The 24,542-nt window shown below is 44.3% G+C and overlaps 1 protein-coding gene and 1 pseudogene across 16 annotated transcripts in view; both read left to right on the top strand.

Annotated features, from left to right (window-relative positions):
* The window catches only part of JARID2 (jumonji and AT-rich interaction domain containing 2), a 282,534-nt gene that overhangs the window by 222,377 nt on the left and 35,615 nt on the right, over positions 1–24,542 (top strand). For all 16 annotated transcript variants that reach the window (XM_078368303.1, XM_078368295.1, XM_078368297.1 and 13 more), the window contains 2 exons: positions 3,553–3,729; positions 24,263–24,498. In XM_078368303.1, coding sequence (XP_078224429.1) covers positions 3,576–3,729; positions 24,263–24,498 — 390 coding nt within the window. In that variant the 5' untranslated portion in view covers positions 3,553–3,575. The remainder of the gene's footprint in view (positions 1–3,552; positions 3,730–24,262; positions 24,499–24,542) is intronic.
* On the top strand, positions 1,830–2,741 carry LOC100404373 (complement component 1, q subcomponent binding protein pseudogene; annotated as a pseudogene).

Raw genomic sequence — 24,542 nt, 5'->3', positions numbered from 1 at the left:
GCAGAATGTAAAACTCTCAAGTTCTCTCCTGATACTATGATTGACACCACATGTTAGATCTATAGTAAAATAATTTCAATGTTTTTTGAGTGCTGTTGTACTTTTGTTTTTTCTTAAATACTTACAAAGGTAGTTTATAAGTATTTAGGGAAGAGGGATGAACAACACTGTTAGATTTGGCTGTGTATATAACCTGCCTATACCCATGAATGGTGATACCCTAATGAAAACCATGGTGATTTATTGTAAAACCATTTACATATATTTTGTTCCAGTGGAAATGTGGATATTTTCTTGTCTTTCTTTTAACTCCTGACTCTGTATTTTACTCGCTTTTCTATTTGATTTTCTCCTGTGTCTATATCAGGTCTAAAAACCTTTCTGTCCAGAATCTACTTCTAAATGGAGACAATCAAGTTGCCGTGAACAAAACATCAAAATGGCTTTTGTAAGACCAAATTGAAATCTTATGTCTACAGAGGTTCTTTCGCTGACTACATCTCTTTGGAGTTTCATATCCACCCAGTGATGTGGTTCACATAATTTGGGGGGGTTTCTGAACATTGGTAGGTCATAAAGATGCCTGCAGGAAAAGGAAGAGGTTGTAGGCCCCATGTAGTCTTTGCCTTTTGGGGAGATGGGTTCTTTGTTTGCCATCTCAGCTCCTGATAATGACTGTTTTGTTACTGAGCATATAGTTCCAAAGCTGGACAGATTTTTTTTTTGAGATGGATTCTGTCTCTTGTAGCCCAGGCTGGAGTGCAGTGGTGTGATCTTGGCTCATTGCAACCTCTGCCTCCCAGGTTCAAATGATTCTCCTGCCTCAGCCTCCCAAGTAGCTGGGATTCCAGGCACCCACCACCACACCCACTTAATTTTCATATTTTTAGTAGAGGTGGGATTTCATTCTGTTGGCCAGGCTGGTCTCGACCTCCTGTCCTCGGGAGATCCAACCACTGCAGCCACCGCACCAGGCCCCAGAAGTAATTTTAACTGTGTGTTTAAACTTTGAGATCGCTATGTAGGTAGGAGGGTGAATTGGCGATTTATCTCTTTGTTGACGTTAATGAAGTCTTATTAGCTCATCCTTAGGAAGGCAGGCAAGAGAAGACAGGAATTTCATATTTACTAGTTCTTTTACTATTAGACTGAAGGGAATTTTGTTTGGATTTTAGCTTCCTGTCCTCCCAAACTATATACGAATGACTTGATTGATCTCCTTAATTGCCTTTGTTTGATAAAGAAGATGTATATTTTGTCATTTTAGAATATTGAGCATAAGGGTGGGCATGGGGGCTCACGCCTGCAAGCCGGGTACACTGGGTGGCCAAAGCAGAAGTATTGCTTGAGTTCAGAAGTTTCAGATCAACCTTGGGCAATATAGTGACACTCTGTCTCTAAAAAAATTACAAAAAATTAGCAAGGTGTGGTGATGCATGCCTGTAGCTCCAGCTTTACTGCAGTAAAGGCTGCAGTGAGCTGTGATCACACCACTGTACGCCACTCGGGCGACAGAGCGAGAAACTTTCTAAAAAAAAATAACAGGCCATGCTCGGTGCCTCACACCTGCAGTCTTAGCACTTTGGGAGGCTGACTTGGGTAGATTGTGAGGTCGGGAGTTTGAGACCACCCTGGCCAACATGGTGAAACCCCATCTCTACTAAAACGTATAAAATTAGCTGAGTGTTGTGGCGTGCGCCGGCAGTTCCAGTTACTTGGGAGGCTGGTGCAGTAGAATCACTTGAACACTGAAGGCGGAGGTTGCAGTGATCCGAGAGCACACCACTACACTCCATTTTCAAATTTAACACTTTAACTGAGGGTTGGGTAGTCCTTTGCGTCTGCACGTGTTCCTAGTCCTCTCCGCGATGCTGCCTCTGCTACGCTGCGTGCCCCGTGTACTGGGCTCCTCCGTTGCCGGCCTCCGCGCCGCGGCTCCCGCCTCGCCTGCTTCGCCATTCCGGCAGCTCCTGCAGCCGGCGCCCCAGCTCTGCGCCCGGCCCTTCGGGCTGCTCAGCGTGCGCGCAGGTTCCGAGCAGCGGCCGGGCCTCCTGCGGCCTCGCGGGCCCTGCGCCTGCGGCTGTGGCTGCGGCGCGCTGCACACCGAAGGAGACAAAGCTTTTGTTGATTTCCTGAGTGATGAAATTAAGGAGGAAAGAAAAATCCAGAAGCATAAAACCCTCCCTAAGATGTCTGGAGGTTGGGAGCTGGAACTGAATGGGACAGAAGCTAAATTAGTGCAGAAAGTTGCTGGGGAAACAATTACTGTCACTTTCAATATTAACAACAGCATCCCACCAACATTTGATGGTGAGGAGGAACCCTCGAAAGGGCAGAAGGTTGAAGAACAGGAGCCTGAATTGACATCAACTCCCAATTTCGTGGTTGAAGTTATAAAGAATGATGGCAAGAAGGCCCTTGTGCTGGACTGTCATTATCCAGAAGATGAGGTTGGACAAGAGGATGAGGCTGAGAGTGACATCTTCTCTATCAGGGAAGTTAGCTTTCAGTCCACTGGCAACTCTGAATGGAAGGATACTAATTACACACTCAACACAGATTCCCTGGACTGGGCCTTGTATGACCACCTAATGGATTTCCTTGCGGACCGAGGGGTGGACAACACTTTTGCAGATGAGTTGGTGGAGCTCAGCACAGCCCTGGAGCACCAGGAGTACATTACTTTTCTTGAAGACCTCAAAAGTTTTGTCAAGAGCAAGTAGAGCAGACAGACACTGAAAGCCATAGTTTTATGGCAGGCTTTGGCCATTAAACAAATCCAAGTCAGAAGCTAGACACGTGCTTTGAAATTATTATCCTAATATCATGGGAAAAAAACACCAAATTTAAATTATATGTTTTACGCTCTCATTTATTACCATTTTTTTCTGTACAAATCTATTATTTGTAGATTTTTGTATAACATAATAGACAATAAAATTGGTTTATCTCCTCCAAAAAAAAAAAAAAAACACTTGATGCAGCGTAGGAATTTATTTGGGTAATTTTGCATCCGGTTAACCTAATGATGACATCGAAGTGGCTTCGAAAACCATTGGTATTTGTGGGAATTTGTAGCCACCATTCACCCCTCATGAATACAACACAGTGATTTTATATAATGAAATGTTATATTCTGTTTTTACTTCTAGCTTCTCTGGTTGTCTTTTCTTCTCTGATTGTCTTGTCTGATAATTCAGAGTGGTCTCTCTTCCTTAGCAGTGGGTAGGTGTTTTTATTTTACTTATGTTTCTGTTCAATCCTTGGAGGTATTTTTGTTTTTTTCTCAAAAGATATTCATGAGATTAAAAAAATCCTGATGTGTTCTGTTTCACATCATCTTCCTGCTGGGAGAGTTTGCTCAAGATACGTTTAAAAGGCACAGATGATCTTAGGCGTATTTGAAAAATAAATTTAAAATGGCAGTAGAGACCAGTTGCTTCATTTTTCTCCCCGGTTGTGAAGATTTAGGTTCAGTCTTCGTTGTGGTGGTCCTTCTGGAAAGGGTGAGGGTGCAGGCCTGTGTTTGAGCTGTCTTTCTTCATCCACCAGGTTCTCCTGCGCTGCCCAACAGCATGGTGTATTTCGGAAGCTCTCAGGATGAGGAGGATGTCGAGGAGGAAGATGATGAGACCGAAGATGTCAAAACAGCCACCAACAATGCTTCATCTTCATGCCAGTCAACCCCCAGGAAAGGAAAAACCCACAAACATGTTCACAACGGGCATGGTAGGTCCCCTGTTGAGCTTGGGTAACAAAGAATCTAACTCTTTGGGTGAGAGCTGGAAGAGAGCCTCTGTTGAGGAGAGACGAGATGAAGGGAAACCTTATTCTGGGTTCCTCTCCAGGGCCAGACTCTTCAGGGGCAAAGGGATGATAAGTGCAGTGCAGCGTTTTGTAGTACAGGGTGTTCTTGACGAGTGTAGATTCTTATGTTGGGGAGGTGACGGTAAATCGTAATTGCTGGTGGGCATCAGAACAGGAAAAGACCACATCTACACGGGGATGGTCAGGAAGATTTGGTGAAACAACATCTGTGTCCCCCTTTAATTACGAATGTCATTTTGGTATGTTGATATGGTATAGGAGGAAAACTGTCCTTCTTTCCATGGAATTGCACATACATTTTGAAGTGGACTGATCTTCCCCTCGAGTGTATAGTGTAGAGGAGAAGGATAAAGGGAAGGAACAAAAGTTTGGGTATCTAAGTTGGTTAAAGAGAGCCCCCAATGGTGGTGGTGCGTGTTTGGTTGTTTTGAGACTGTGTTTCACTCTTGCTGCCCATGCTAGAGTGCAGCAGCGCGAGGCTGACTCACTGCAACATCTCTGCCTGCAACTCCCTGCCTCCCATGTTCAAGCGATTCTCCTGCCTCAGCCTCCTGAGTAGCTGGGATTACAGGCATGTGCCACCACACCCGGCTAATTTTTTTTGTATTTTCAGTAGAGATGGGGTTTCACCATGTTGCTCAGGCTGGTCTTGAACTCCCTACCTCAGGTGATCCGCCCACCTCGGCCTCCCAAAGTGCTGGGACTACAGGTGTGAGCCACCGCCCCCGGCTAGCACCTAGTGGTTAACAGATAAATGACCTAGATGGAATTGTGCCTTGAAAACATAAAGCTGGCATCGATGATGAGGCTTTCTTAAAGGGAAATAACTTGAAGAAATGCATAGTGAGGCTGTAACTGTAGGCGATTCCTGACCAAGGGTAACAAGTATTGTTAAACATTGGTTGTGCAGTATACATTGGAGAATGTAGAATAGGATAAGAAGAAGTGATGTCGGAGGCCGACCAGAGATAGCCCTGAACTAATTGGAATTGCACTGAGTGGGGAAATGAGCATAAGAAGATAGGCAAGAAAGAGGAGAGAAGCAAAGAGAATGGGATTCAGGATGTGTGGCTGTTTTCTGTTGCCTTCCTACCAGCTGCTCCACTAGACATACATTACTTAGGACCCACTGAGACCTGTAAGATAGAGAAGCAGAAAATCAGTTGCTGTCTGGAAGTGATTGAGGCAAAGGAGAGCTGCTCATTTTTCTCCTCAGTGCCTGTGCTCTGAGCTGTCATTTGCCTTTCTGGATTCAGTGGGAAATAGAGGCTCAGGACAAGCACGGCTTAGACACGACTGAAATCTCCATCTTGCTTTCATTATTGTTGGGCATTTCTGCTCTCTCCACTTAACAGTTGTTTATCTGGCTTGCCTCTTGCTTTGGTTGTGTTTAGGTGACACACATGCATAGTGGAGGGCTCCATCTCTTTTTAATGACTTACAGATTAGCTGGGGAGATGGGACAAATACAAAATGTAACTAAATGTTAACTTTCGGGAGACGATTATTCCCTGCAGTTGTGGCTATCAAGGCATCTGGATAGTTGGAAGAGAGATGTGTACAGATGAAATATCTAGAGAAGAACAAGAGATGAGGAATAATGCCTGTGATCCCGCCCATGTGGAGGTCTGTTCTGCGGTGACCTTGAAAGACCTGGGCGGGAGATAGAATTCTAATAACAGAACAGGAAACTGTTGATGATTTTTTTTTTTTTTTTTTTAATTTTTTATTTTGAGATGGAGTTTCGCTCTTGTTACCCAGGCTGGAGTGCAATGGCGCGATCTCGGCTCACCGCAACCTCCGCCTCCTGGGTTCAGACAATTCTCCTGCCTCAGCCTCCTGAGTAGCCGGGATTACAGGCACGCGCCACCATGCCCAGCTAATTTTTTTGTGTTTTTAGTAGAGACGGGGTTTCACCATGTTGACCAGGATGGTCTCGATCTCTTGACCTCGTGATCCACCTGCCTCGGCCTCCTAAAGTGTTGGGATTACAGGCGTGAGCCTGTAAAATCATCAACACGCCCGGCCTGTTGATGATTTTAGATGGGATAGTAAGAGCAGATGGGTCAAGTTCTGAATGATGCCTCTTGCAGCAGAGTGTAGTTTGCAGTAAAGGAAGAAATGATCGTATCCAGAGTATTCCATCCAGGCAACAGCTGATGTGAACTTGGATTTGAGAAGATGCAGTGGGCTATGTTTTCCCAAGGGCCTGTGGATGCGGGGGGGGGGGGGGGGGGGGGGTGAAGGTAATTGAATAGGAATTAGGAAGGGGTCGATTTGGGGAGTGGTAACAACTTTATAATCTTTTAAGTTTGTGGTGTTGGTGAATGACAACAGCATTATTGAGAATACACCAGGAATATATTATTTTGGAGCTGCTGGTTGAAGCTGCCTGAATAAAGTTTTTGAAATATAATATGCATAGAAAGGAACTGCCAGAGAACTTTTTCTTCTTGAGAAGGAATTTAATTTTCTAGTTTTCTTTTTGGTTGTATACAGATTCAAGAGTAAAGAAATAAGAACAAAACATGAAATTACTCTCATCTGTTATTTTCTGCATGGCTGTTTGATGTCTGTTTCATCGGTATAGTATCAGATTGGGTCCTTTTCATAAGTTGTTTTTCACCCTTTTACGGTGATTGGGCAGGTGAATTTATCTGACGTCTTGATCAGTGGAGTTCATCCCATGTGTACTACTGTGGTTGCCCTGGGGTCCTCAACTCCTTTGTTTTCCAGCATGTTTGTGATTGATGTGGAGACATTGGATTTATTTGCCAATTTTTTTTTTTTTCCCATGAATTCATTTTGTTTGTTGGTTGGTTCATTTGTTTGTTTGTTTTGAGGCAGATTCTTACTCTATTGCCAAGGCTGGAATTCAGTGGCACAGTCTCAGCTCAGTGCAACCTCTGCCTCCCAGGTTCAAGCCATCCTCCTGCCTCAGCTTCCCAAGTCGCTGGGGCTACAAGCATGCACCACCATGACCAGCTAATTTTTGTATAAAATACAAAAGTTAGTAGAGTTGGGGATTCATCCTGTTGGCCAGGCTGGTCTTGAACTCTTGACCTTGTGTGAGCTGCCCGCCTTGGCCTCCCAGACAGAGTGCTGGGATTATAAGCGTGAGCCACTCTGACGGCTGGATTCAGGTTGTTTTTTTTTTTGAGACGGAGTTTCGCTGTTGTTACCCAGACAGGAGTGCAATGGCATGATCTCGGCTCACTGCAACCTCTGCCTCCTGGGTTCAGGCAATTCTCCTGCCTCAGCCTCCCGAGTGGTTGGGACTACAGGCGCACACCACCATGCCCAGCTAATGTTTATATTTTTAATGGAGACGGGGTTTCACCTTGTTGACCAGGATGGTCTCGATCTCTTGACCTCGCGATCCACCCGCCTTGGCCTCCCAATGTGCTGGGATTATAGGCGTGAGCCACCGTGCCCAGCCTGGGATTCAGTTTTTAACGTTAAGAATCATCATCTGCATGGATCTTAGCTATTTGCAGGGGCAGTGACTATCTGGCAGCACATTACATGGAGTATATGAAGGAAGGGGTGGAATGAGGGAGAGGGGATAGGCTGAATACTCACCTAAAGGAAGCCATGACGATTCTACATTGACCAGTGTCATTACCACTAGGAGTCAAGGAAAGTGTAACTATCTGTAGATATATATATCTAGGTGCATTTATACACAGATAAACTTCTGGGTTTTGAAAATCTTTAGGAGATTCTAGTTTTTCATGATTTATTTATTTGTTTATTTTTCTGTCCTTAAAATGTATTCCAGATTTTTCACTATGTTAGACAGTTAATATTTGCCTGAAAATACTATGGCTATTGAAAAGGTTTAAAATACTCACTTTGGGGATTTGCTTGTTAATTCAGGTATTTCTAGTAACATTGTTGGGATGTTTTTGTATTTTAATGAATTTCGATGGTCTGTCAGTGAGCGGCTGCTAGGATGGTGTGAGTCCTGGCTCTGGGTTGGGGGACTAGGAGGACTGGCTGGAATGAGGCGTCTCAAGTAAGCGCCGACACACCAGCCTCCTCCTCTGTTTCCTGAATTGTGCCCCTGACCTCCCTCCTTTCCCTCTTCCTCCCTGGCTCTTCTGTCATCCTTTCTTTTACAGTAGAGTCACAGCATCAGATGGAGGAGATGCAGGAAGCATACCCAACTAGCTGGCCTAGTCAGGGCACTAATTTGACTGAAACTTAAAAACTTTTCTGAGGCTTGTAGATAACCAAACTGAAAGGCCCTCTTCACATCCCTGAGCAACTGGCTTATAGCTTTAGTTAAATTGAGGACATCTGTGATTAGCCGTGACCTCAATCTCCAAGCCTCTACCATTTTGATGAAGTTGTATTTGAGTTGTGAGTGGGTTGATTTCAACCCCAGCAGAGTCCCTGATCTGCCATCTTGGGAGAAGCCATGGGGCTGTGCAGTCTGTTTACCTGCACCTCAACTTTAGGGGAAGTTTGATGGGGGGGTGGGGTGGGATGGTTGTAGGCCCAAGAGACCTGTGAGATTAGGTCTGTCCAGACTGCAGCCGTTTCTGCTGTCCCGTTCTCTTGGCCAAAGTCCCCAGCCGCATCCCTGTTCAGTCTGTGTTAGGCCTGCCCATTCCTGGAGCAGGCTCTCCCTTCCTTGGGTGTGTCCCTCTGCAGGTTAGTTCATGGCTCTTCAGCAGCGTTGTAGAGAAGTTTGAATCTTACTTAGTCTGAGGTTTTTCTTTTTGTTGCTACGCCTGGGCATTTTTTAGATCTTAAACATACCTGGTCAGACAAATTCCATTTCCTATGGGGTATTCAAAAAACCAAGCAAGGCAGAGAGATGCAAGCACGAAACCAACTCCACTGGAATTTTTCCTACAAAATCTGTGACTTTTCAGTAAATGTGAGTACCTGTAAGTGTTAGGAAAGATTTCATATTTACGTGTTCCTGAAACTGCTGTATTTGTGGCGGATTTGGAGGTAGCCCAAACTTATTTCATTGGGATAAGTGTTGAAACATCTTTTCTGCTTTAACAATGGTGAATAATATTAACCATTTATGGAGTTACCTCTTCTTTCCTAAATCAAATACATTTAACTTCTGTTTACATGAGAAACATGTAAGCTCCTGTGCTGATCCACGTTCTCTGGAAGATAGCACAGATGAATACGGCCGTAGGATATATGCACAAGGAGCGAATGGGATGTGATGTCTCCCAGCACATCTGTCAAAAATGTCATGAGACATTCAGTTCTATCTGTGTTTCTCCTGATGACACAGGTTTTAATGTCTTGTTCATCTTTGTCGTTTCCTGTCACTTGATGCCACTCGGGTGACTTGCTCTCCCTGTCCCTTGTCTTCTGGTGTGTGCCTCATACCTTTTGTGTTGTGCACCCGTCTCTCACACCTCTGTACCAAGGTCCTTAATCTGGGCCTTGTGGGCTCTTGGCTGGAAGCAGTTCAGATACTGCAGTGATCATTGGGGTTCCATTAAGAAAGACATTGTGTAGTTTTTCTGTATGTTTGTGGGTTTTGTGTATTCGTTGTTTCTTTGTAGACCTCTGAGTATCAAGTCTTCTGTGATGTCGTATGAATAGAAAATGTGACCTGGGTCTTTAGTTGTGAGGTAGTCATTGAATGTGCAGGTCACCAGCTTAGTTTTTTCTCTCCTTGCCTTCCTTTCTTTTTGAAGGGAGGGATGCTAGTTACTGCAGAGATGCTTGCAATTTTGCCCTTGCCCAGACCGGCCAATTCCAGCCAGGTGTTAAGGTTTTGAAATGACTCTTGCAGTGTTGGGGCTGTCCATCACTGCAAGAATTTATTTTTCTCTTGGAGAACTTCAACAGTTTTGCCTTCTGATAAGTGAGGCCTGTGATGCTTGAGTTTCTGCCCTCGGATCTGTGTCAAGAAGCCAGCCCCACAGGCCACTGGGACGTATGACTCTGCGGAAGCCTTCCTGCTGTCGCCACATGGCTTGAATGGCCTTGGAAGCCGACGAGTAACCATCTGCAGGATGGCAGTGCTTCCTTATGATGCCAGTGGAGGGAATGGAATAAAGCCAGCTTAGTAATGTACCAGACACTTGGAATGTTGCTCCGATTTCACGTGACTCAGGGGAACATGGTGGTTTCATGAACCCGAAGTCAGCTTTGAAGGCGCTAATGTCAGCCTCATGTTCAGGCTGTATGGTAGGAAAACAACTGAGCTCTCAGTACCCTAGCTGTGCTGCCTTCCCCAGTCTATTTTACATTCGCTTTTTTTTTTTTTTGAGACAGAGTTTCGCTCTTGTTACCCAGGCTGGAGTGCAATGGCGCAATCTCAGCTCACCACAACCTCTGCCCCCTGGGTTCAGGCAATTCTCCTGCCTCAGCCTCCTGAGTAGCTGGGATTACAGGCACACGCAACCATGCCCATCTGATTTTTTTTTTTTTTTTTTTTTTTGTATTTTAAGTAGAGACGGGGTTTCACCATGTTGACCAGGATGGTCTTGATCTCTTGAGCTTGTGGTCCACCCGCCTTAGCCTCCCAAAGTGCTGGGATTACAGGCTTGAGCCACCGGCACCCGGCTACATTCGCTTTTATATCAAGGTAGATGACAAGGAAACAGAGGACGTCAGTTTATTAAAGGAAACACTTGTGATGTTCGGAGTAATCCCTCAGGCAGGAGGTGCTATTTCAACGTGAGAGTATTTCTGAAGTTACTATTTTCAGCAGTAGATAAGGAAATTATTGATTATCTCATCATCTAAAATTGATAAAAACCAAAGTGTAGCATTCTTTCAAGATTATACCTTTTTCAGCTGTGGAATATTGTCATGCCCAATATTGCTGCTTCCTCAACCATTTCTAGATCATTAAAATTACACTATAATGCCATATTGCTCGGTACGCGTATTTGTTGTCATTTTGTCATTCATTTCCTAGGAATGTCTTTGCCACCATTGAACAGTCATCAGGAACTTAGTTGCATGCCTCTTTTTAGCTGCTTGTTAGCTGTGTGGTCTTGGGCAAGGCATTCATTTATCTTCTCTGATTCTTAATTTCCACTCCTGTGAAATCAGCATGGTGGAGGAGATTAGCATTCATTTGCCCATTCATTGATTCTATTTTATCCCAACATAAGGAAACAATTTGGCTGTATCATGGACAGTAGCAAAGCCATTCAGAACTCTGCAGTGGATGCCGGCCTTGTCGTGTGTTCAAGGGAAATGACGTTTCCAAGATCACTGTTCAGCTGGGGGAAGGTTCCCAACTAAAAGTTTGTCCCTGTAATCCGTTCTTCTTTCCTTGAGATGTTAGTGCCTTGTCCAGATTAAAACATTTATATCCCGCCCTGTCTCCAGCCCCACTCACATTGCTATCTATGCTTTGTCTTCTAAATCTCTTATAAGCCACAGGAACATTGTGTCCTGTTGCATCATCCAGTCAAAGGTTGAATTGATGAAAGGCAGTAGTGCTCCCAGTCCACCACAGTGACTTACACGGAATCCTCCAAGTGGTCAGACTGCTGGGATCTCTTAGAACTTTGTTTTCATGTGTAATAAATACAGATCAAATGTTGGCAACTGTACCCATTGTAGTTCTTTCCTGCAAAATTTCACTGAGTTTTAAAATTTCTTTGTAAATTTAGAGCAGAATTTCTAGGAATTGTTTATAATAGGATTTCATTATGGATATCCGTCAGTCACCAAAGGGAGTTACTTATTTAAATTTGACATAACGTAAAATGAAACAGATCTTCCTGCAGAGGGTTTCTTGCATTCAAAAGGCAATCAGGCACCAGTGCCTTGCAAATCTAAGCAAGCTTGGAGCTCTTCAGGTGCTGTCAGAAAAGAGGTTAACAATTTTCCGAACCTGAAGCAGGCCTACTCTGATCCACAGACAGAAGAAAGAGGCCTGAAGAGCACCACACCTCAGGCCACATCAGATGCTGTGTAACTTCCAGGGGAGGCCCACGTCCTGGCTTAGCCCCAGAATCAGCATTTTCTCTTGGATTATCTCCTACTACTTGTTCTTAGTAGAAACCCACTGGCCCCACGTTGTGCCAGCAGATGAGGTACCCAAGCCATGCCATGCTGCATCTGTGACCTTAGGAAGCTGTGATGCTCCGGTCTTACCCGTTGGCTGATATTTGAGTGCTGTTGGTGAACAGAAGCAGAGCATGAGCCATGCTTTAGATGAAAATAAGTTCTCTGGCTGCAGTGGAAAGAATAGTTTAGATGTAGCATGTTAAGGTGAGAGTGCAACCTTCTCTCCTCACACCTTGGTTTTGCTCCTTCATTTTTAGAAAACATGAAAATGTAGAGGCAGATGATCTTCATGTCCTTTTTGGTTTCTGACTTCAGTGACGAAGGCACAGGCGTTAAAATAGGTTTTCTAGCAGGAAGAACCTGGATGAGGGCATCACGATTGTGTATTCAGGCAGATGGTTGGATGGAATCATTGAATCTTTCACAAGAGAAAGGGGACAGCAAGCTGGGTTTTTTGGTGACTTCTCCATTGCAGGGTATTTCTCTTATGGATTTGTTTCCCCCTATTTTATATGCTCAAGCTGTTGAGGCGTGTCAGGAAATCTAGCAACATCTGTATCCTCCCCAGAGGAATCACCCCCGCTGAAGTGTGGGGAAATAAACACACAGAAAACAAAGTGTGGAAAACTGATGCTTTACTACTGGGGTGGCTTTGGCCAAAATTTTAATTAGGCCACATTTCAAGGAGTGCAGCTTTATTTCAGCTGCTAGCTGAAGAATCTAGAACCCAGACTGCCAGGGGTGTCTTGTTTCATCTTGTTTCTCCACAAACAGAGCAGGAGAGTGGCTCTGGGCAGGGAGCCGGGATACCTGGCCTCATGGTAGAGGTGGCACGAGGGGGGACACACATCGTCCACAGTGTCCTGCCATCAGCTTTCGGATGGGCCTGTCAGACTTCTTCCTTGGAGCAGGAGTCCTGAGGCCGGTAGTTTCCTGCAAGAGCCTGCTGTCCCCAGGCAGATGTTTTGTCTTGCAAACATTACAGTGGACTCTAATGTGCTCGTTTATAATTCACTGAACATCCTAATGGAAATGGACTTATTTATTAAAATACATACTCTGAAATGATTTGGACAGCATTACATGAGCTTTTAACCTTGGGTTAGCACTCAAGGGTTACAAAAACAATGCTCCCAGCAACTTCTATTTCAATAGTGCATCAGAGTTGCCGAAATACTCTTACATATACAGAATCTCAGATTATTCTAAAAGTAGAGCCCTTAGGTAAGGACTATTTGGGAACGAAACAACACAATCAAAACACTGCTTTGTGGTATTTATTTTACAGGTTGATATTTGAAATGCCTAGATTTTTTTTAAGTGCTCATAATTGGTTATTTTTTCCAGGGGGTAAGTGAGGTGGGCTAGAGGACTTAGTAGATGTGTTTGCAATGAATTTGGCATGGCTTTTCTGAGTCCTTTGTGGAGGAGAACTTGGTGAAGGCTCCTTGCTAAATCAGCTGCGTATATATTTTTTAAATGCTTTTTTATAATTAAAAAAATGGAGGGAAGAAGAGTGGCTGTTGTTTCTTTTTGTGCACATCTTTTTCTGAAGAGGTGTATTTCTCAGAAGACTTTTTAAACAACATGTCATTGGACTCCCAGCTGGAATGATTTAATTGCTTTTAGCTTCACACCGGGGGTATGTTGTGTAAGGGCCAAAAAGCAATCATTTGGACGAGTTTATCGCATTTCTGCTCTGTGGTTGCCTTCGAGGGGCATTGAACCCTCTCTTTGTCTGGGGTGGTGGAGGGGTGCATGCAGCAGGGTCAGGAGCTCGGCATAGCCCTGCCGTGTTCAGTGGGGACACTTTCCAACAGAGAAATGCTTTTTTTTCCTCGCCTACCCCAATTGTAGTTCTCATGTGATATCCTCTTTACCTCTTTTTAACCTCTGGCAGCTCTTTTTTTTTCCTGTTGAGGCAAGTGACTGTTCTAAAAGGTTGGAATATGGGATGGGAGCTTGTTTTTTTTTAAAGGGCAGGAGTGCATGTAGAGACCAGTTATGCAATACATGTTTCTAACCACCTCCTTTACACATTTGGGGCAGTTCCTTAGAGGCCACTTGCTAGAATGGTTGCGAGCATCATGATTCCAGCACACTTGGGCTATTTTTCTGTGTTTTAGTTTTCTTATCGCTTAACAAGAGATCATAGGTTTTGGTAAGAACTAAATGAATTGATAGACATTAGAACAGTTAATGTTAAAAGACTGCTGTGTTGCATATTAACATAACGTGATTGAAAAGATCAGTCCCTTGTGACAACCTTATCATTGCTAATAAAACCCGAGAAAGTCTGTGTATCTCAAATGTCTGGGGCACGATGAGGGCTATCAGAGTTGACAGTTAGTTCCCTTGAGTGTTGTGACGTTATCAACCTCACCAGAACTGTGTTGCGAGCTGCCTCCACATGGTAGAAGGTCTTGGTAATTCCTGTGCCAGGATCAGCATCCTTTCCATTTCTTCCTGCTTTGCTGAAGACCATTTGTTCCACTGACCACGTAGGGCCTTAGGGGATATGGGCACACACTTCAGACAGCTGGCCCAGGCCCGGAGAGTTTAGTGTTGTGGGGATGTTGTAGCCCCACCTTTGTAACTTTCTGTGGCAGGCAGCTAGAAGATGGTGTACCTGGTGGTGGAAGAGAAGCTTCTGGCTCTGATCCCTCTTCTTAGCCCGGTGTCATTAGGCTGGTTATTTAACCTCTTCAAGCTTTTGTTTTCCTTTTTTGTAAAATTATTAATACCTGAATCAAAATGCTGCTAGGGGTTATGGGGGAGGATATGTGAGGTGGGGTTCACCACTCACAGGTCTGGATGCAGAACCCACAGAGAGGGCCGACTGTATTTTGTTTTTTTTTGTTTTAATATTTTTACTGTGAAAATGACCAAGTTGCCTGTAACTTGTATTATCAATGATGTCGACGCCTGTGCTGCACCTTCAAGGGTGTCTCTCTCTCAGTGTGTTGTGGATTGTTATAGATTCCTTCCTCAAATCCAAAGGATTCTTTTTTTTTTTTTTTTTTTGAGACGAGGGTCTTGCTCTTTCACCTGGCTGGAGTGCAGTAACACCATCTTGGCTCACTGCGATCTCCACCTCTCGGGTTCAAGTGATTCCCCTTGTCTCAGCCTCCCGAATAGCTGGGATTACAGGCTTGTGCCCCCACACTGGTCTGTCTATTAATTAACTAATTGATTAATTAGACAGAGTTTCATTGTTTCACTAGGTTGGAGTGCAGTGGAGCGATCTCAGCTCACTGCAACTTCCGTATCACAGGCATGAACCACCATGCCCAGCTAATTTTGTTGTGTTTTTAGTAGAGACAGGGTTTCACCATATTGGCCAGGGTGGTCTCAATCGCCTGACCTTGTGATCCACCCACCTCTGCCTCCCAAAGTGCTGGGATTACAGGCGTGAGCTACCATGCCTGGCTTGGTGATCCAGAATTCTTATCACTGACGTCAGATGTGATTGGCCTTTTATAAATCATTATTTTTAGAATTTAGGGTTTTATGAAACCCAAAACTGCAGAAACACTTGATTCATTTGTTCTTTAGGAGTTATCGCCATCCTTTTCTGAGTGTAACCAGCAGTTCTGTGCTCTCATCTTGATTCTTGCCTGTGATGAAGCACAAGACCCTTGCAGACGCACTGCCCACTGCCGCATAAGGCCCTTTGTCCACATGTTCCTTCCTTGCCGTGAATGCAAACACCTTAGAGTGACTGATGCCCACACAGGTTGCAGGACCAGTAATCATCAGGTCTGCAGTCCTTTCCCCAGTGCTTTTGGGGGCAAGAGGGCCAATAAACCATTTTTCAGTGACAAAAACCACTCGTCCTGATTTATGGTCTTTCTGTTTTCCTGACCTTTATATTCTCATAAAGGTCTTATGGCCTTTTAATCTTCAGTGTTGTATGTGAGCAGGAATATATGTAAGAGATTTGTGTGAAGGGCCGATAGACCCAAGTCTTAGTTATTTTATCATTGCATATAACACTTGTAAGATCGTTACATCAGTCGCAACCAAGTGGTGATTGCTGGGAAAAATACTACAGAATTTAAATTGTTTTGTAGTAATGGAAGAGGATGCAGTTGGCTTTAAACGTTCTATTTCCATATTTCTACTATAATTGTGATCAAAGTGAAAGAGATTTCAATGTTTGAAATTTCCAGAAGGGTTTTACAAACCTGTAATCCAGTAGAATTCGCTTATGATACTGGAGGTTTGGAGTACAGAGGCAGATGATGCTTCATCTCCTGCATCCCAGGTTGACATTTGTTCCCTGTGCCTGAGCTGCTGGCTGGCTGCAAGGCGATAATGGGGCTTTTGCTCACCTAAGCTGTGTTCTTGCAGCTTTCCCTAGTTTTACACGTGGATGCTGCAGCTGAGTTAGAGGAGTTGTTTTGGCCCAGGGCAAACCGGGTTATAGCACTCACACATGCTACATTGAAATCCATTTGAACTGTTGGCATAGGTTGGCAGACATTTCATTGTTTTCAGACAATAGTGACGCAAAGTTGAACTGGCTCCAGGGAGCAAGTGTGGCTTTTGTACAATAACAGGGATTTAATGCCAGCCAATTGACGAAGTCTGTGTCTTGCCCAAGTGAGGATGCCTTGTAATGACATGAAGCGTACATTTAAATATCTGGCTTGAGATCAGAAACTTGCGGTGGATCTCTTTCCCTTGCTTAACACATTTCTTCTTTATTTACAGTGATTCCATTTTTTTTTTTTTTTTTTTCCCCTTTGATCAGTTTTGGGGTGTGGACATGGAGGGTCTTTTAATTTGGGGGTTAGTTGGATCCCATCTTCAGGGTCTTCTGTTCATTCTTTTCCTGTTTCCTTGCTAGCAGATGTTTCCGCTGACTTCCTGTAACGGTCCGTGTCTAGATTTCTCTTTCAAGGAGGGTAGGCCTTCTGAACTGTGTTATTTTAGGTCATACACTGTGTAATCCCAGGGTATCTCGTAACTTTTCCTTGGATGCCAAGTCAGGACTCCTGTTTCATACTCACCTAATAAAACACTTCAGCGTTCCCCCCTTGTGTTTGGATGAGGTGGCTTTATTAGCATGGGTAATTAGCAAGATGGGGGCATGTGGTTCTGGGAAGCTCTTGGAGGCAGGCAAAAGGAGAAGGCTGGCGTATTTTTTTCACATGTGGATCTTTGCCATTGCAGCAAGAACTTTCAAAAAGATCATCCTTCTTACATTTGCATAACTCCTTTCTCTGAAGAATGCAAAGCACTTTATGTACGTTATTTAAAATTCTTCCGCAAGTCCTGGAGGGCAGATAAGAGGCAGCAGCCAGCTGGTCTGTAGTTCAGGGAATTGAGGTCCAAATGGGGTTGGTGAGCAGGAGAACAAGAAATCAAAATCGGGAGTAGAGCATGTAGTGATGCTAATAAAAACCTTCTGATCAGCTTTTCATGGGGCTGCCTTCCTTGAGGGTCTCATCCAGGAAGCTATGTCAGGATCTAAATATGTAAACAACGCTTTTGGGGAACATTGTTTAGGGCAAGCTCCCTGGAGGTATAAATGTGAATTCCCCTAGGAAAGTGTAGCTCTCCACCTTTCACACTGTGCAGGATTGCTGTTAAATGTGGTTCTAAAGTTACTTCTTTTGCCCATATCTTTTTCATCCCTCACTGGGAGCAAATCTTACCTTCTCAGGGATGAAGTGACCCTAAATCAAAATACTAGCCTTTGGATTTAAAGATTTTGCCTGCTGTGGTGTGAAAACACTTTTCTATAGGCCGTTTAACTTTCAGAGTATGTGTATACAAATCAATATATTTGTCTCTGTTCATTAATGTAAAGCTATTTGTATCTGAGTACAATACAATTTCCTAATATGGTTCACAGTGATGAATGCTTTTCTTCTCTCCTTAAAGAAAGTAGTCCAATTATTTCTTTTAATTGGGGACAGTGTGTGGAGGACTTCTATACATTGCACTTTCTGTCTTTCTCTCTTACGTTCACAGGATTTAATCTTGCCCTGTGAGAGTGACTATTTTTTTCCTTTCCTCTTCTCTCCCTTTCTTGAATCTTACAAATTAAGACAAAAGATAATTACTTGGAGGAGTAAAACTGGCAGGTTCCCACGACACTTAAAATTAATGAGCTGTTGAGTACAAAATATACCTTGTCTTTGGCTCTGTTGGTGTTGCCCGGTCCTCCCCCGCCTCCTTTCTTCCCGTTTAACACATGATTTGACTTTCTGGATGTGTTTGCCATTTGGGTATATCGCTGCTCTCAAAGTAGCATGATGATTAGAACAAGTGGGTTCGCTTGAAAACCATCTCTTTGTTTGCAAATCAAAGTTAGTTTGATTCAGTTTTTAATTTCGGTATGTTTGAAAACTCTTCCATTTCCAGATATCTTATCAAAATGTTCTTTAGTAGAGTGGGTTGCTGAAGTCCTCAGGGCAGCCAGTTTGGTTCATTCTGTTAATGTCACCTGCCTCCCTCTCCCCTCTGCTTCCCCTTTCCTAGAATCCTAGTACTCACTGCCTTGCTTTCCATAGTATTTTCCTGAGCAGCTGGTCTCCTGACATCACAATACATCCAAAGAGTTGTGCATCTGGTTTCAGGTATAGATACTGCCATGAAGGATCTGGTTTTTTCAGATCGGAAACACACTGCTGACTAACTATGGCTGCACTCTTACCAAGTGTCTGTGAGGTCGCAGCTTAGCAAGTGGCCTTGCCCCGCCAAGAGCTGGGTAACTTCTGTCAGTTTCATGCAAAATGTGAAGCTTCTTGAAATCATCATTTAAGGAGTAATGGAACAGATGACCTGGCTTTGGGCGTTACAGGCGTGAGCTCCCACACCCGGTGCTTTGTTCATTTTTGAAAAAAATCTACTAACTAAGCAAAAGCTACAAATAACTGAGCCCGAAGAATTATAGTCTGTAGGTCCTTCTTCAAATAAAAATAACATCCTATGAAAGAAAGGGGCTAGCCTAAAACTTATACAATCACACAAGTGCTTTTTCCTAGAGATGATCATCATATTTCTGTATATAGGAGAAGTGCTTTCTGGTAATATCATTTTGTCACACAAAGTATATGTGCTCAGGGGTCATGATTCAGTGGTAATCCCTGGTGGTATGACTTTATCAAGGTCATTCTTAAGTGAAACTGGCTCTGTTTTTTAAATTGCTACTAATCCCTGGTAGCAGAGACGAAATGCACAGTAGATGAGTGTACAGTAATTTAGTGCCATTGCCTTTATTTGTGCTAAGATACCACTGATTTCACCTATATTTTGAAAACATTTTGTTGAGATATGATTCATACACCCTAGAATATACCTATTAAATGTGCTATAGCATGTGTCAATACTTGATTTCCTTTTTACAGCAAATACTTCAATTCTATCATGAATCTTTGTGTGTAAGTTTTTATGTGGACTTATTTTTTATTTCCCTTGTGTCCATTCCTGGAAATGGAATTGGTGGGTCATATGAGAACCGTCTCTGTTTCTCCTTTTGAGGAACTATCTTGAAAGGAGAAACGGTTGTACATTTCTGCTAGTAGTGTGTGAGGGTTCCAGTCTCTAGATTTTTGCAGTCACTCATCATTATCCATCTTTATGATATGACAGCCATCCCAGTCGATGTAAAGTGGTATATCTCATTGTGGTTTTGATTTGCATTGCCCTTATAGTTAACCTACCATTTTTTATACCATCAGTGCAGATGTCTCCCCACTGTAAAGGCAAATCATGTCTTTGTATTACTATGAAATGGTTTTGACCCTAGCAGGTTTTTCCTGCAAGGGTTTCTAGGTCCTCTAAGGGTCTGTAAATTTCCTTTGAAGTCCACTGATGTGACCACATGTCGCCAGTGGAAAATTGGGATGTATTTTCAGTGTTGTGTTTTCTTTTGCTCAGGCAGGTAATGAGCAGCTACTCCTCTTTTTCCCATGAAAGTGATATTGGCAAGCATTAGGAGGCACCTGGCTCCTCTGGCCTTGGTCCACAGATTCCCATTCACAGTATGGCATGAGTAGGAGACGTAACAGGCTTGGTCAGTGTGGGCAAGTTAATGACCCAGAGCAGTGAGAGGTTGTATTGGGTCTTGCTGAGACCAGTGTTTGTCTGCATTGAAATCCTTGTTTACACTCTCTGCTGGGAGGGATATGAGGCAAAAAGAGATGTGCCCACAGTCTGAGTGTGCAGTAACCTGAGATGGCCCTTTTTTCTTTTTTTTGTTAATTTGAGACTGAGTCTCGCCCTTGTCGCCCAGGCTGGAGTGCAGTGGCACAGTCTCACCTCACCGCCACCTCTGCCTCCCGGGTTCAAGTAATTTTCCTGCTTCAGCCTCCCGAGTAGTTGGGATTACAGGCAGCGGCCACCACACCTGCCTAATTTTTGCATTTTTTAAAGTAGAGACAGGGTTTTGCCATGTTGGCCAGGTTGGTCTCGAACTCTTGACCTCGTGATCCTGCTGCCTTGGCCTCCCAAAGTGCTGGGAGTATAAGTGTGAGGCACTGTGCCTGGCCAAGATGCCCTTTTAAACATACAGTGATCGTGTCTCCCAAATCCTGCGTACCTCCTGAACCCCAGACATTGTGGTAGACATGTTCTACCTACAGGAACGTCCGCTATCCCCAGTCTATAGATGGGAAACCGAGGATTAAATAAATTGCTGAGCTCTAAACAATAGAGCCGGGCATGAGCTGCAGATATTTTTTGAAGGGCGGCAAACCCATAGAAGAATATTTTGTTACCTGAATGAGGAGAAGTAATTATAGAACCGGTGCTTCTTTGTAGCAGACATGTCTTAGTGGCAGCAAAAAGCACGGAGAAGCACGGAGGAGTACTGGAGATTTACAAAAAAGAGCAACTACTTCCTCTGCTATATTTTAATAAAGAAGCTGTGTCCCTCATGCCTGTGGTCCCAGCACTTTGGGAGGCCAAGACGGGTGGATCACGAGGTCGAGAGATCGAGACCATCCTGGTCAACATGGTGAAACCCCCGTCTCTACTAAAAATACAAAAAATTAGCTGGGCATGGTGGCACGTGCCTGTAATCCCAGCTACTCGGGAGACTGAGGCGGGAGAATTGCCTGAACCCAGGAGTCGGAGGTTGCGGTGAGCCGAGATCGCGCCATTGCACTCCAGCCTGGGTAATAAGAGTGAAACTCCGTCTCAAAAAAAAAAAAAAGAAAAAAAGAAGCTGTGTCCACTGCTTTAGAAAATTGGTGAACGGTCAGGAATTGCCTATTCCCGTGGCTTGAGTTTTAATCACATTGAAGTATGACTTCTTACGGATGTTGCTTTTAATTTGTCTTGAAAGCTAGCACAGATACTGCCATCTTGGGCATGATTGATGGTTTCTGACAATGGGTATTTACTTAGACCCAGAGTAAATGCCAGCCATATGAAGTTCTCCATTTTCTCCGCAATGGAGAGTATCCAGTAGAACCTTGTGCAGCATCGGATCGTGTCCTGTATTTTGACATGGCCTGGTCTTTCCTTCAGTATTTAAAATCTGTCCATCACTGGTGCTGGAAAGAACTTCGAGATAAAGGCTTGCATCCAGTCCAGATAGGGAAAATGTACATCTCTGTCTTACACCAGGACAATCGGACTAAATAATTAAATCCACGCAGTTTAATTAGAAAACAATTACAAGGAGACTTAGAAGACGATTTTATTATTTGAAAGCATGGGTATTGGAATGGAAAGATGTTGGTGAAAGGGTGCAACGTTGGTTCAAGGGCAGAGAGAATTGGCAGATAAATTGGACAGCTCGTGAGTACAGTCACTAATAACGGAGCGTATACTCAAAAGTTGCTTATCTGAAAAAATACAGATACACGCCAAGTGTGAAAGCAGGAAACGCGTTAGCACATTTGGCACCATAGCAAATGACTTAGGTAAATGACAAAAGGGACAGTCTTTGCAGTTTGTTAGGCATCAACGTAATTTAAAGGACTCTTAAAATACAATGTAAGATTGAATGTTGGGGAAAGGGAGTCTTGCGCTGTGTAGAGGAGGAAAGATTTGCAAGCCAATAGGAAGAGATTTCCAACTCAAAGGAGGAAGAATTTTCACTTTGATCTGCCGCAGCGGGGGTAGTAGAATTCTACCTGAAGTGTTCTGCAAGTGCTGGTTGGGGTGGGCACAGCCTGCAGTTCCTCAATTGCCAGATGGATGAGCGGACAGGGTAACCTTTTGAGTACTCCCTCCGTCAGGTTGACGGCTAAAAGATCACTGTAGCTTTTAGCCGTCAACCTGCCGGACAACAGCGAAACTCCATCTCAAAAAAAAAAAAAAAAAAAAAAAAAAATCACTGTAGCTTCCCCTTGCTGCTCTGCCTAAAGCAACCCAGGAACAGGGTGCCCTTCCTCCTTCCCTGAGGAAATAGGCCCTGTTTGGACTGTTTGTGGGGAGAGGACGGCCTTTGTGAGTTACAGAAATGTGAGGGCCTGTACAGCAGAAGGAGAAACCCTTCACGTTGGTGTTACCAGGTTTCCCATAGAAACCCCGAGCATCCCTGTTCTCTTTTGAAATTTCTGCCCAGTGGGTAGGAAGCACCGTGCTCACTGGAAATTCTCACTTCTAGCCACCTGGGGTTTGTGGAGTGGTGTGGTGGGCTTGGGCCTAGGCTGACCTCATAGACAAGGGACTGGTGGCATGGCCTGTGCCAGGCACTTACCTCCTCCATCAGTAAGTGTCCTGTCCTGTATGGTTGTTCTGAGGATTCAGAGGCTGAGTGTCCTTCAGGGCTTTGTATAGTTCCCCTGGCTTATATTAAGCACTTAAGAAATATTAGCTATTAGTGGGCCTGGCGTGGTGGCTCATGCCTATAATCCCAGGATGGTGGAAAGCCAAGGTGAGTGGATCATGTGGTCAGGAGATCGAGACCATCCTGGCTAACATGGTGAAACCCCCGTCTCTACAAAAAATATAAAAAATTAGCTGGCTGTGGTGACACGTGCCCGTATTTCCACTTTCTCGGGAGGCTGAGGCAGGAGAATAGCTTGACCCTGGGAGACCGAGATTGCAGTGACCTGAGATCATGCCACTGCACTCGAGCCTGGACAGCAGAGCAAGACTCCATCTCAAAAAAAAAAAAAAAAAGAGAAACATTAGCTATTACTGCTGTTTTTGAATTTAGGAATAGAAATGGGTCTGGCTCCAAGCCCCATCACCCCTTTCTTCATCTCTCTTGTCACTAACAGGTCAGACAAAGCAGCTGTATCCCCACCCCATGCACGTCAGTAGCTCTCTGGCCTCCAAATGCGTCTCTTTTAAATCTCAGAACACACTTTATTATTCTGGGTCCCCTCTGTCTTTACTTAGATTCCAGGCGGCCATTTTCTTGGAATGAGGCTGTGTTATTTTCCTAAGGTTAAGTTCTTTTTCTTAAGGTCTGATGTTGATATTTTGAGGGGTGCTTGAGTTTTACTGTAGGGAGTTTTTTAAAGAATGTATTTTCCATCGTCTTAGCCAAAGCACATAATTTTTAATGGTTAGGATTTCAATTTAGTTTTGTGTCTTGTTGTTTAGGCTTTTTCCTGTCATCTGCATTCAGGATGCTGGTTGTTTTTTTTGTCTGTTTGTTTCTGTTTTTTTTTTTTTTTTTTTTTTTTTTTTTGAGAACGCCTGACATTTTATGGTCGATGGTTTTTGCCTTCAGGGAGTGGAGGTGTGAATAGTTCATTCTCACACTCCTATGAAGATACTACCTGAGACTGGGTAATTAATACAGAAAAGAGGTTAAATGGACTCACAGGTCTGCATGGCTGGGGAGGGCTCAGGAAACTTAATCATGGTAGAAGGCAAAGGGGCAGCAAAGCTAATCTTACCTGGCAGCGGGAGAGAGAGCCTGAGGTGGGAACTGCCAAATCCTTCTAAACCATCAGATCTGCCGGGCGCGGTGGTTCCCGCCTGCAATCCCAGCACTTTGGGAGGCTGAGGTGGGCAGATCATGAGGTCAAGAGATCAAGGCCATCCTGGCCAACATGATGAAACCCTGTCTCTACTAAAAAAGAAAAAAGAAAAGAAAAATTAGCTGGGTGTGGTGGTGTGCGCCTTTAATCCCAGCTACTCAGGAGGCTGAGACAGGAGAATTGCTTCAACCCAGAAGGCAGAGATTGCAATGAGCCGAGATTGCGCCACTGCACTCCAGCCTGGTGCCTGGCAACAGAGCAAGACTCTGTCTCAAAAAACAAAAAGACAACAACAGCAAAGCATCAGATGTCATGAGGGCGCACTCGGTATCAGGAGAACAGCGTGGGGAGTACTGCCTCTGTGATCCTGTCACCTCCCACCAGGTCCCTCCGTAACACATGGGGATTATTGTTTGACGTGAGATTTCCGTGGGGACACAGCCAAACCATATCAGTAGGTTACATGGTAGTGGTCAAGTGGTGATTTTATTCTTGTTTTCTCCTTCCTTTTCTAGTTTTCAATGGTTCCAGCAGGTCGACACGGGAGAAGGAACCTGTTCAAAAACACAAAAGCAAAGAAGCCACTCCCGCGAAGGAGAAGCACAGCGACCACCGGGCTGACAGCCGCCGGGAGCCGGCTTCGGCGAACCACCCCACAGCGACCCCCTCCATGGCTTCCTCGGCCAAGGGGCCCGCTGCCAACCACCACCACCCCTCTCTGCATCGGTCGGCTCAGGACTTACGGAAGCAGGTAAAATCCACCAGGGGTGCCTGCATGTGCGCCAGACCCCAGTT

This window comes from Callithrix jacchus, chromosome 4 (assembly GCF_049354715.1).
Source record: "Callithrix jacchus isolate 240 chromosome 4, calJac240_pri, whole genome shotgun sequence".
Classification (NCBI taxonomy): domain Eukaryota; kingdom Metazoa; phylum Chordata; class Mammalia; order Primates; family Cebidae; genus Callithrix; species Callithrix jacchus.
The sequence above is the reverse complement of the archived record's forward strand: the minus strand, read 5'-3'. Positions and strand labels throughout refer to the sequence as shown.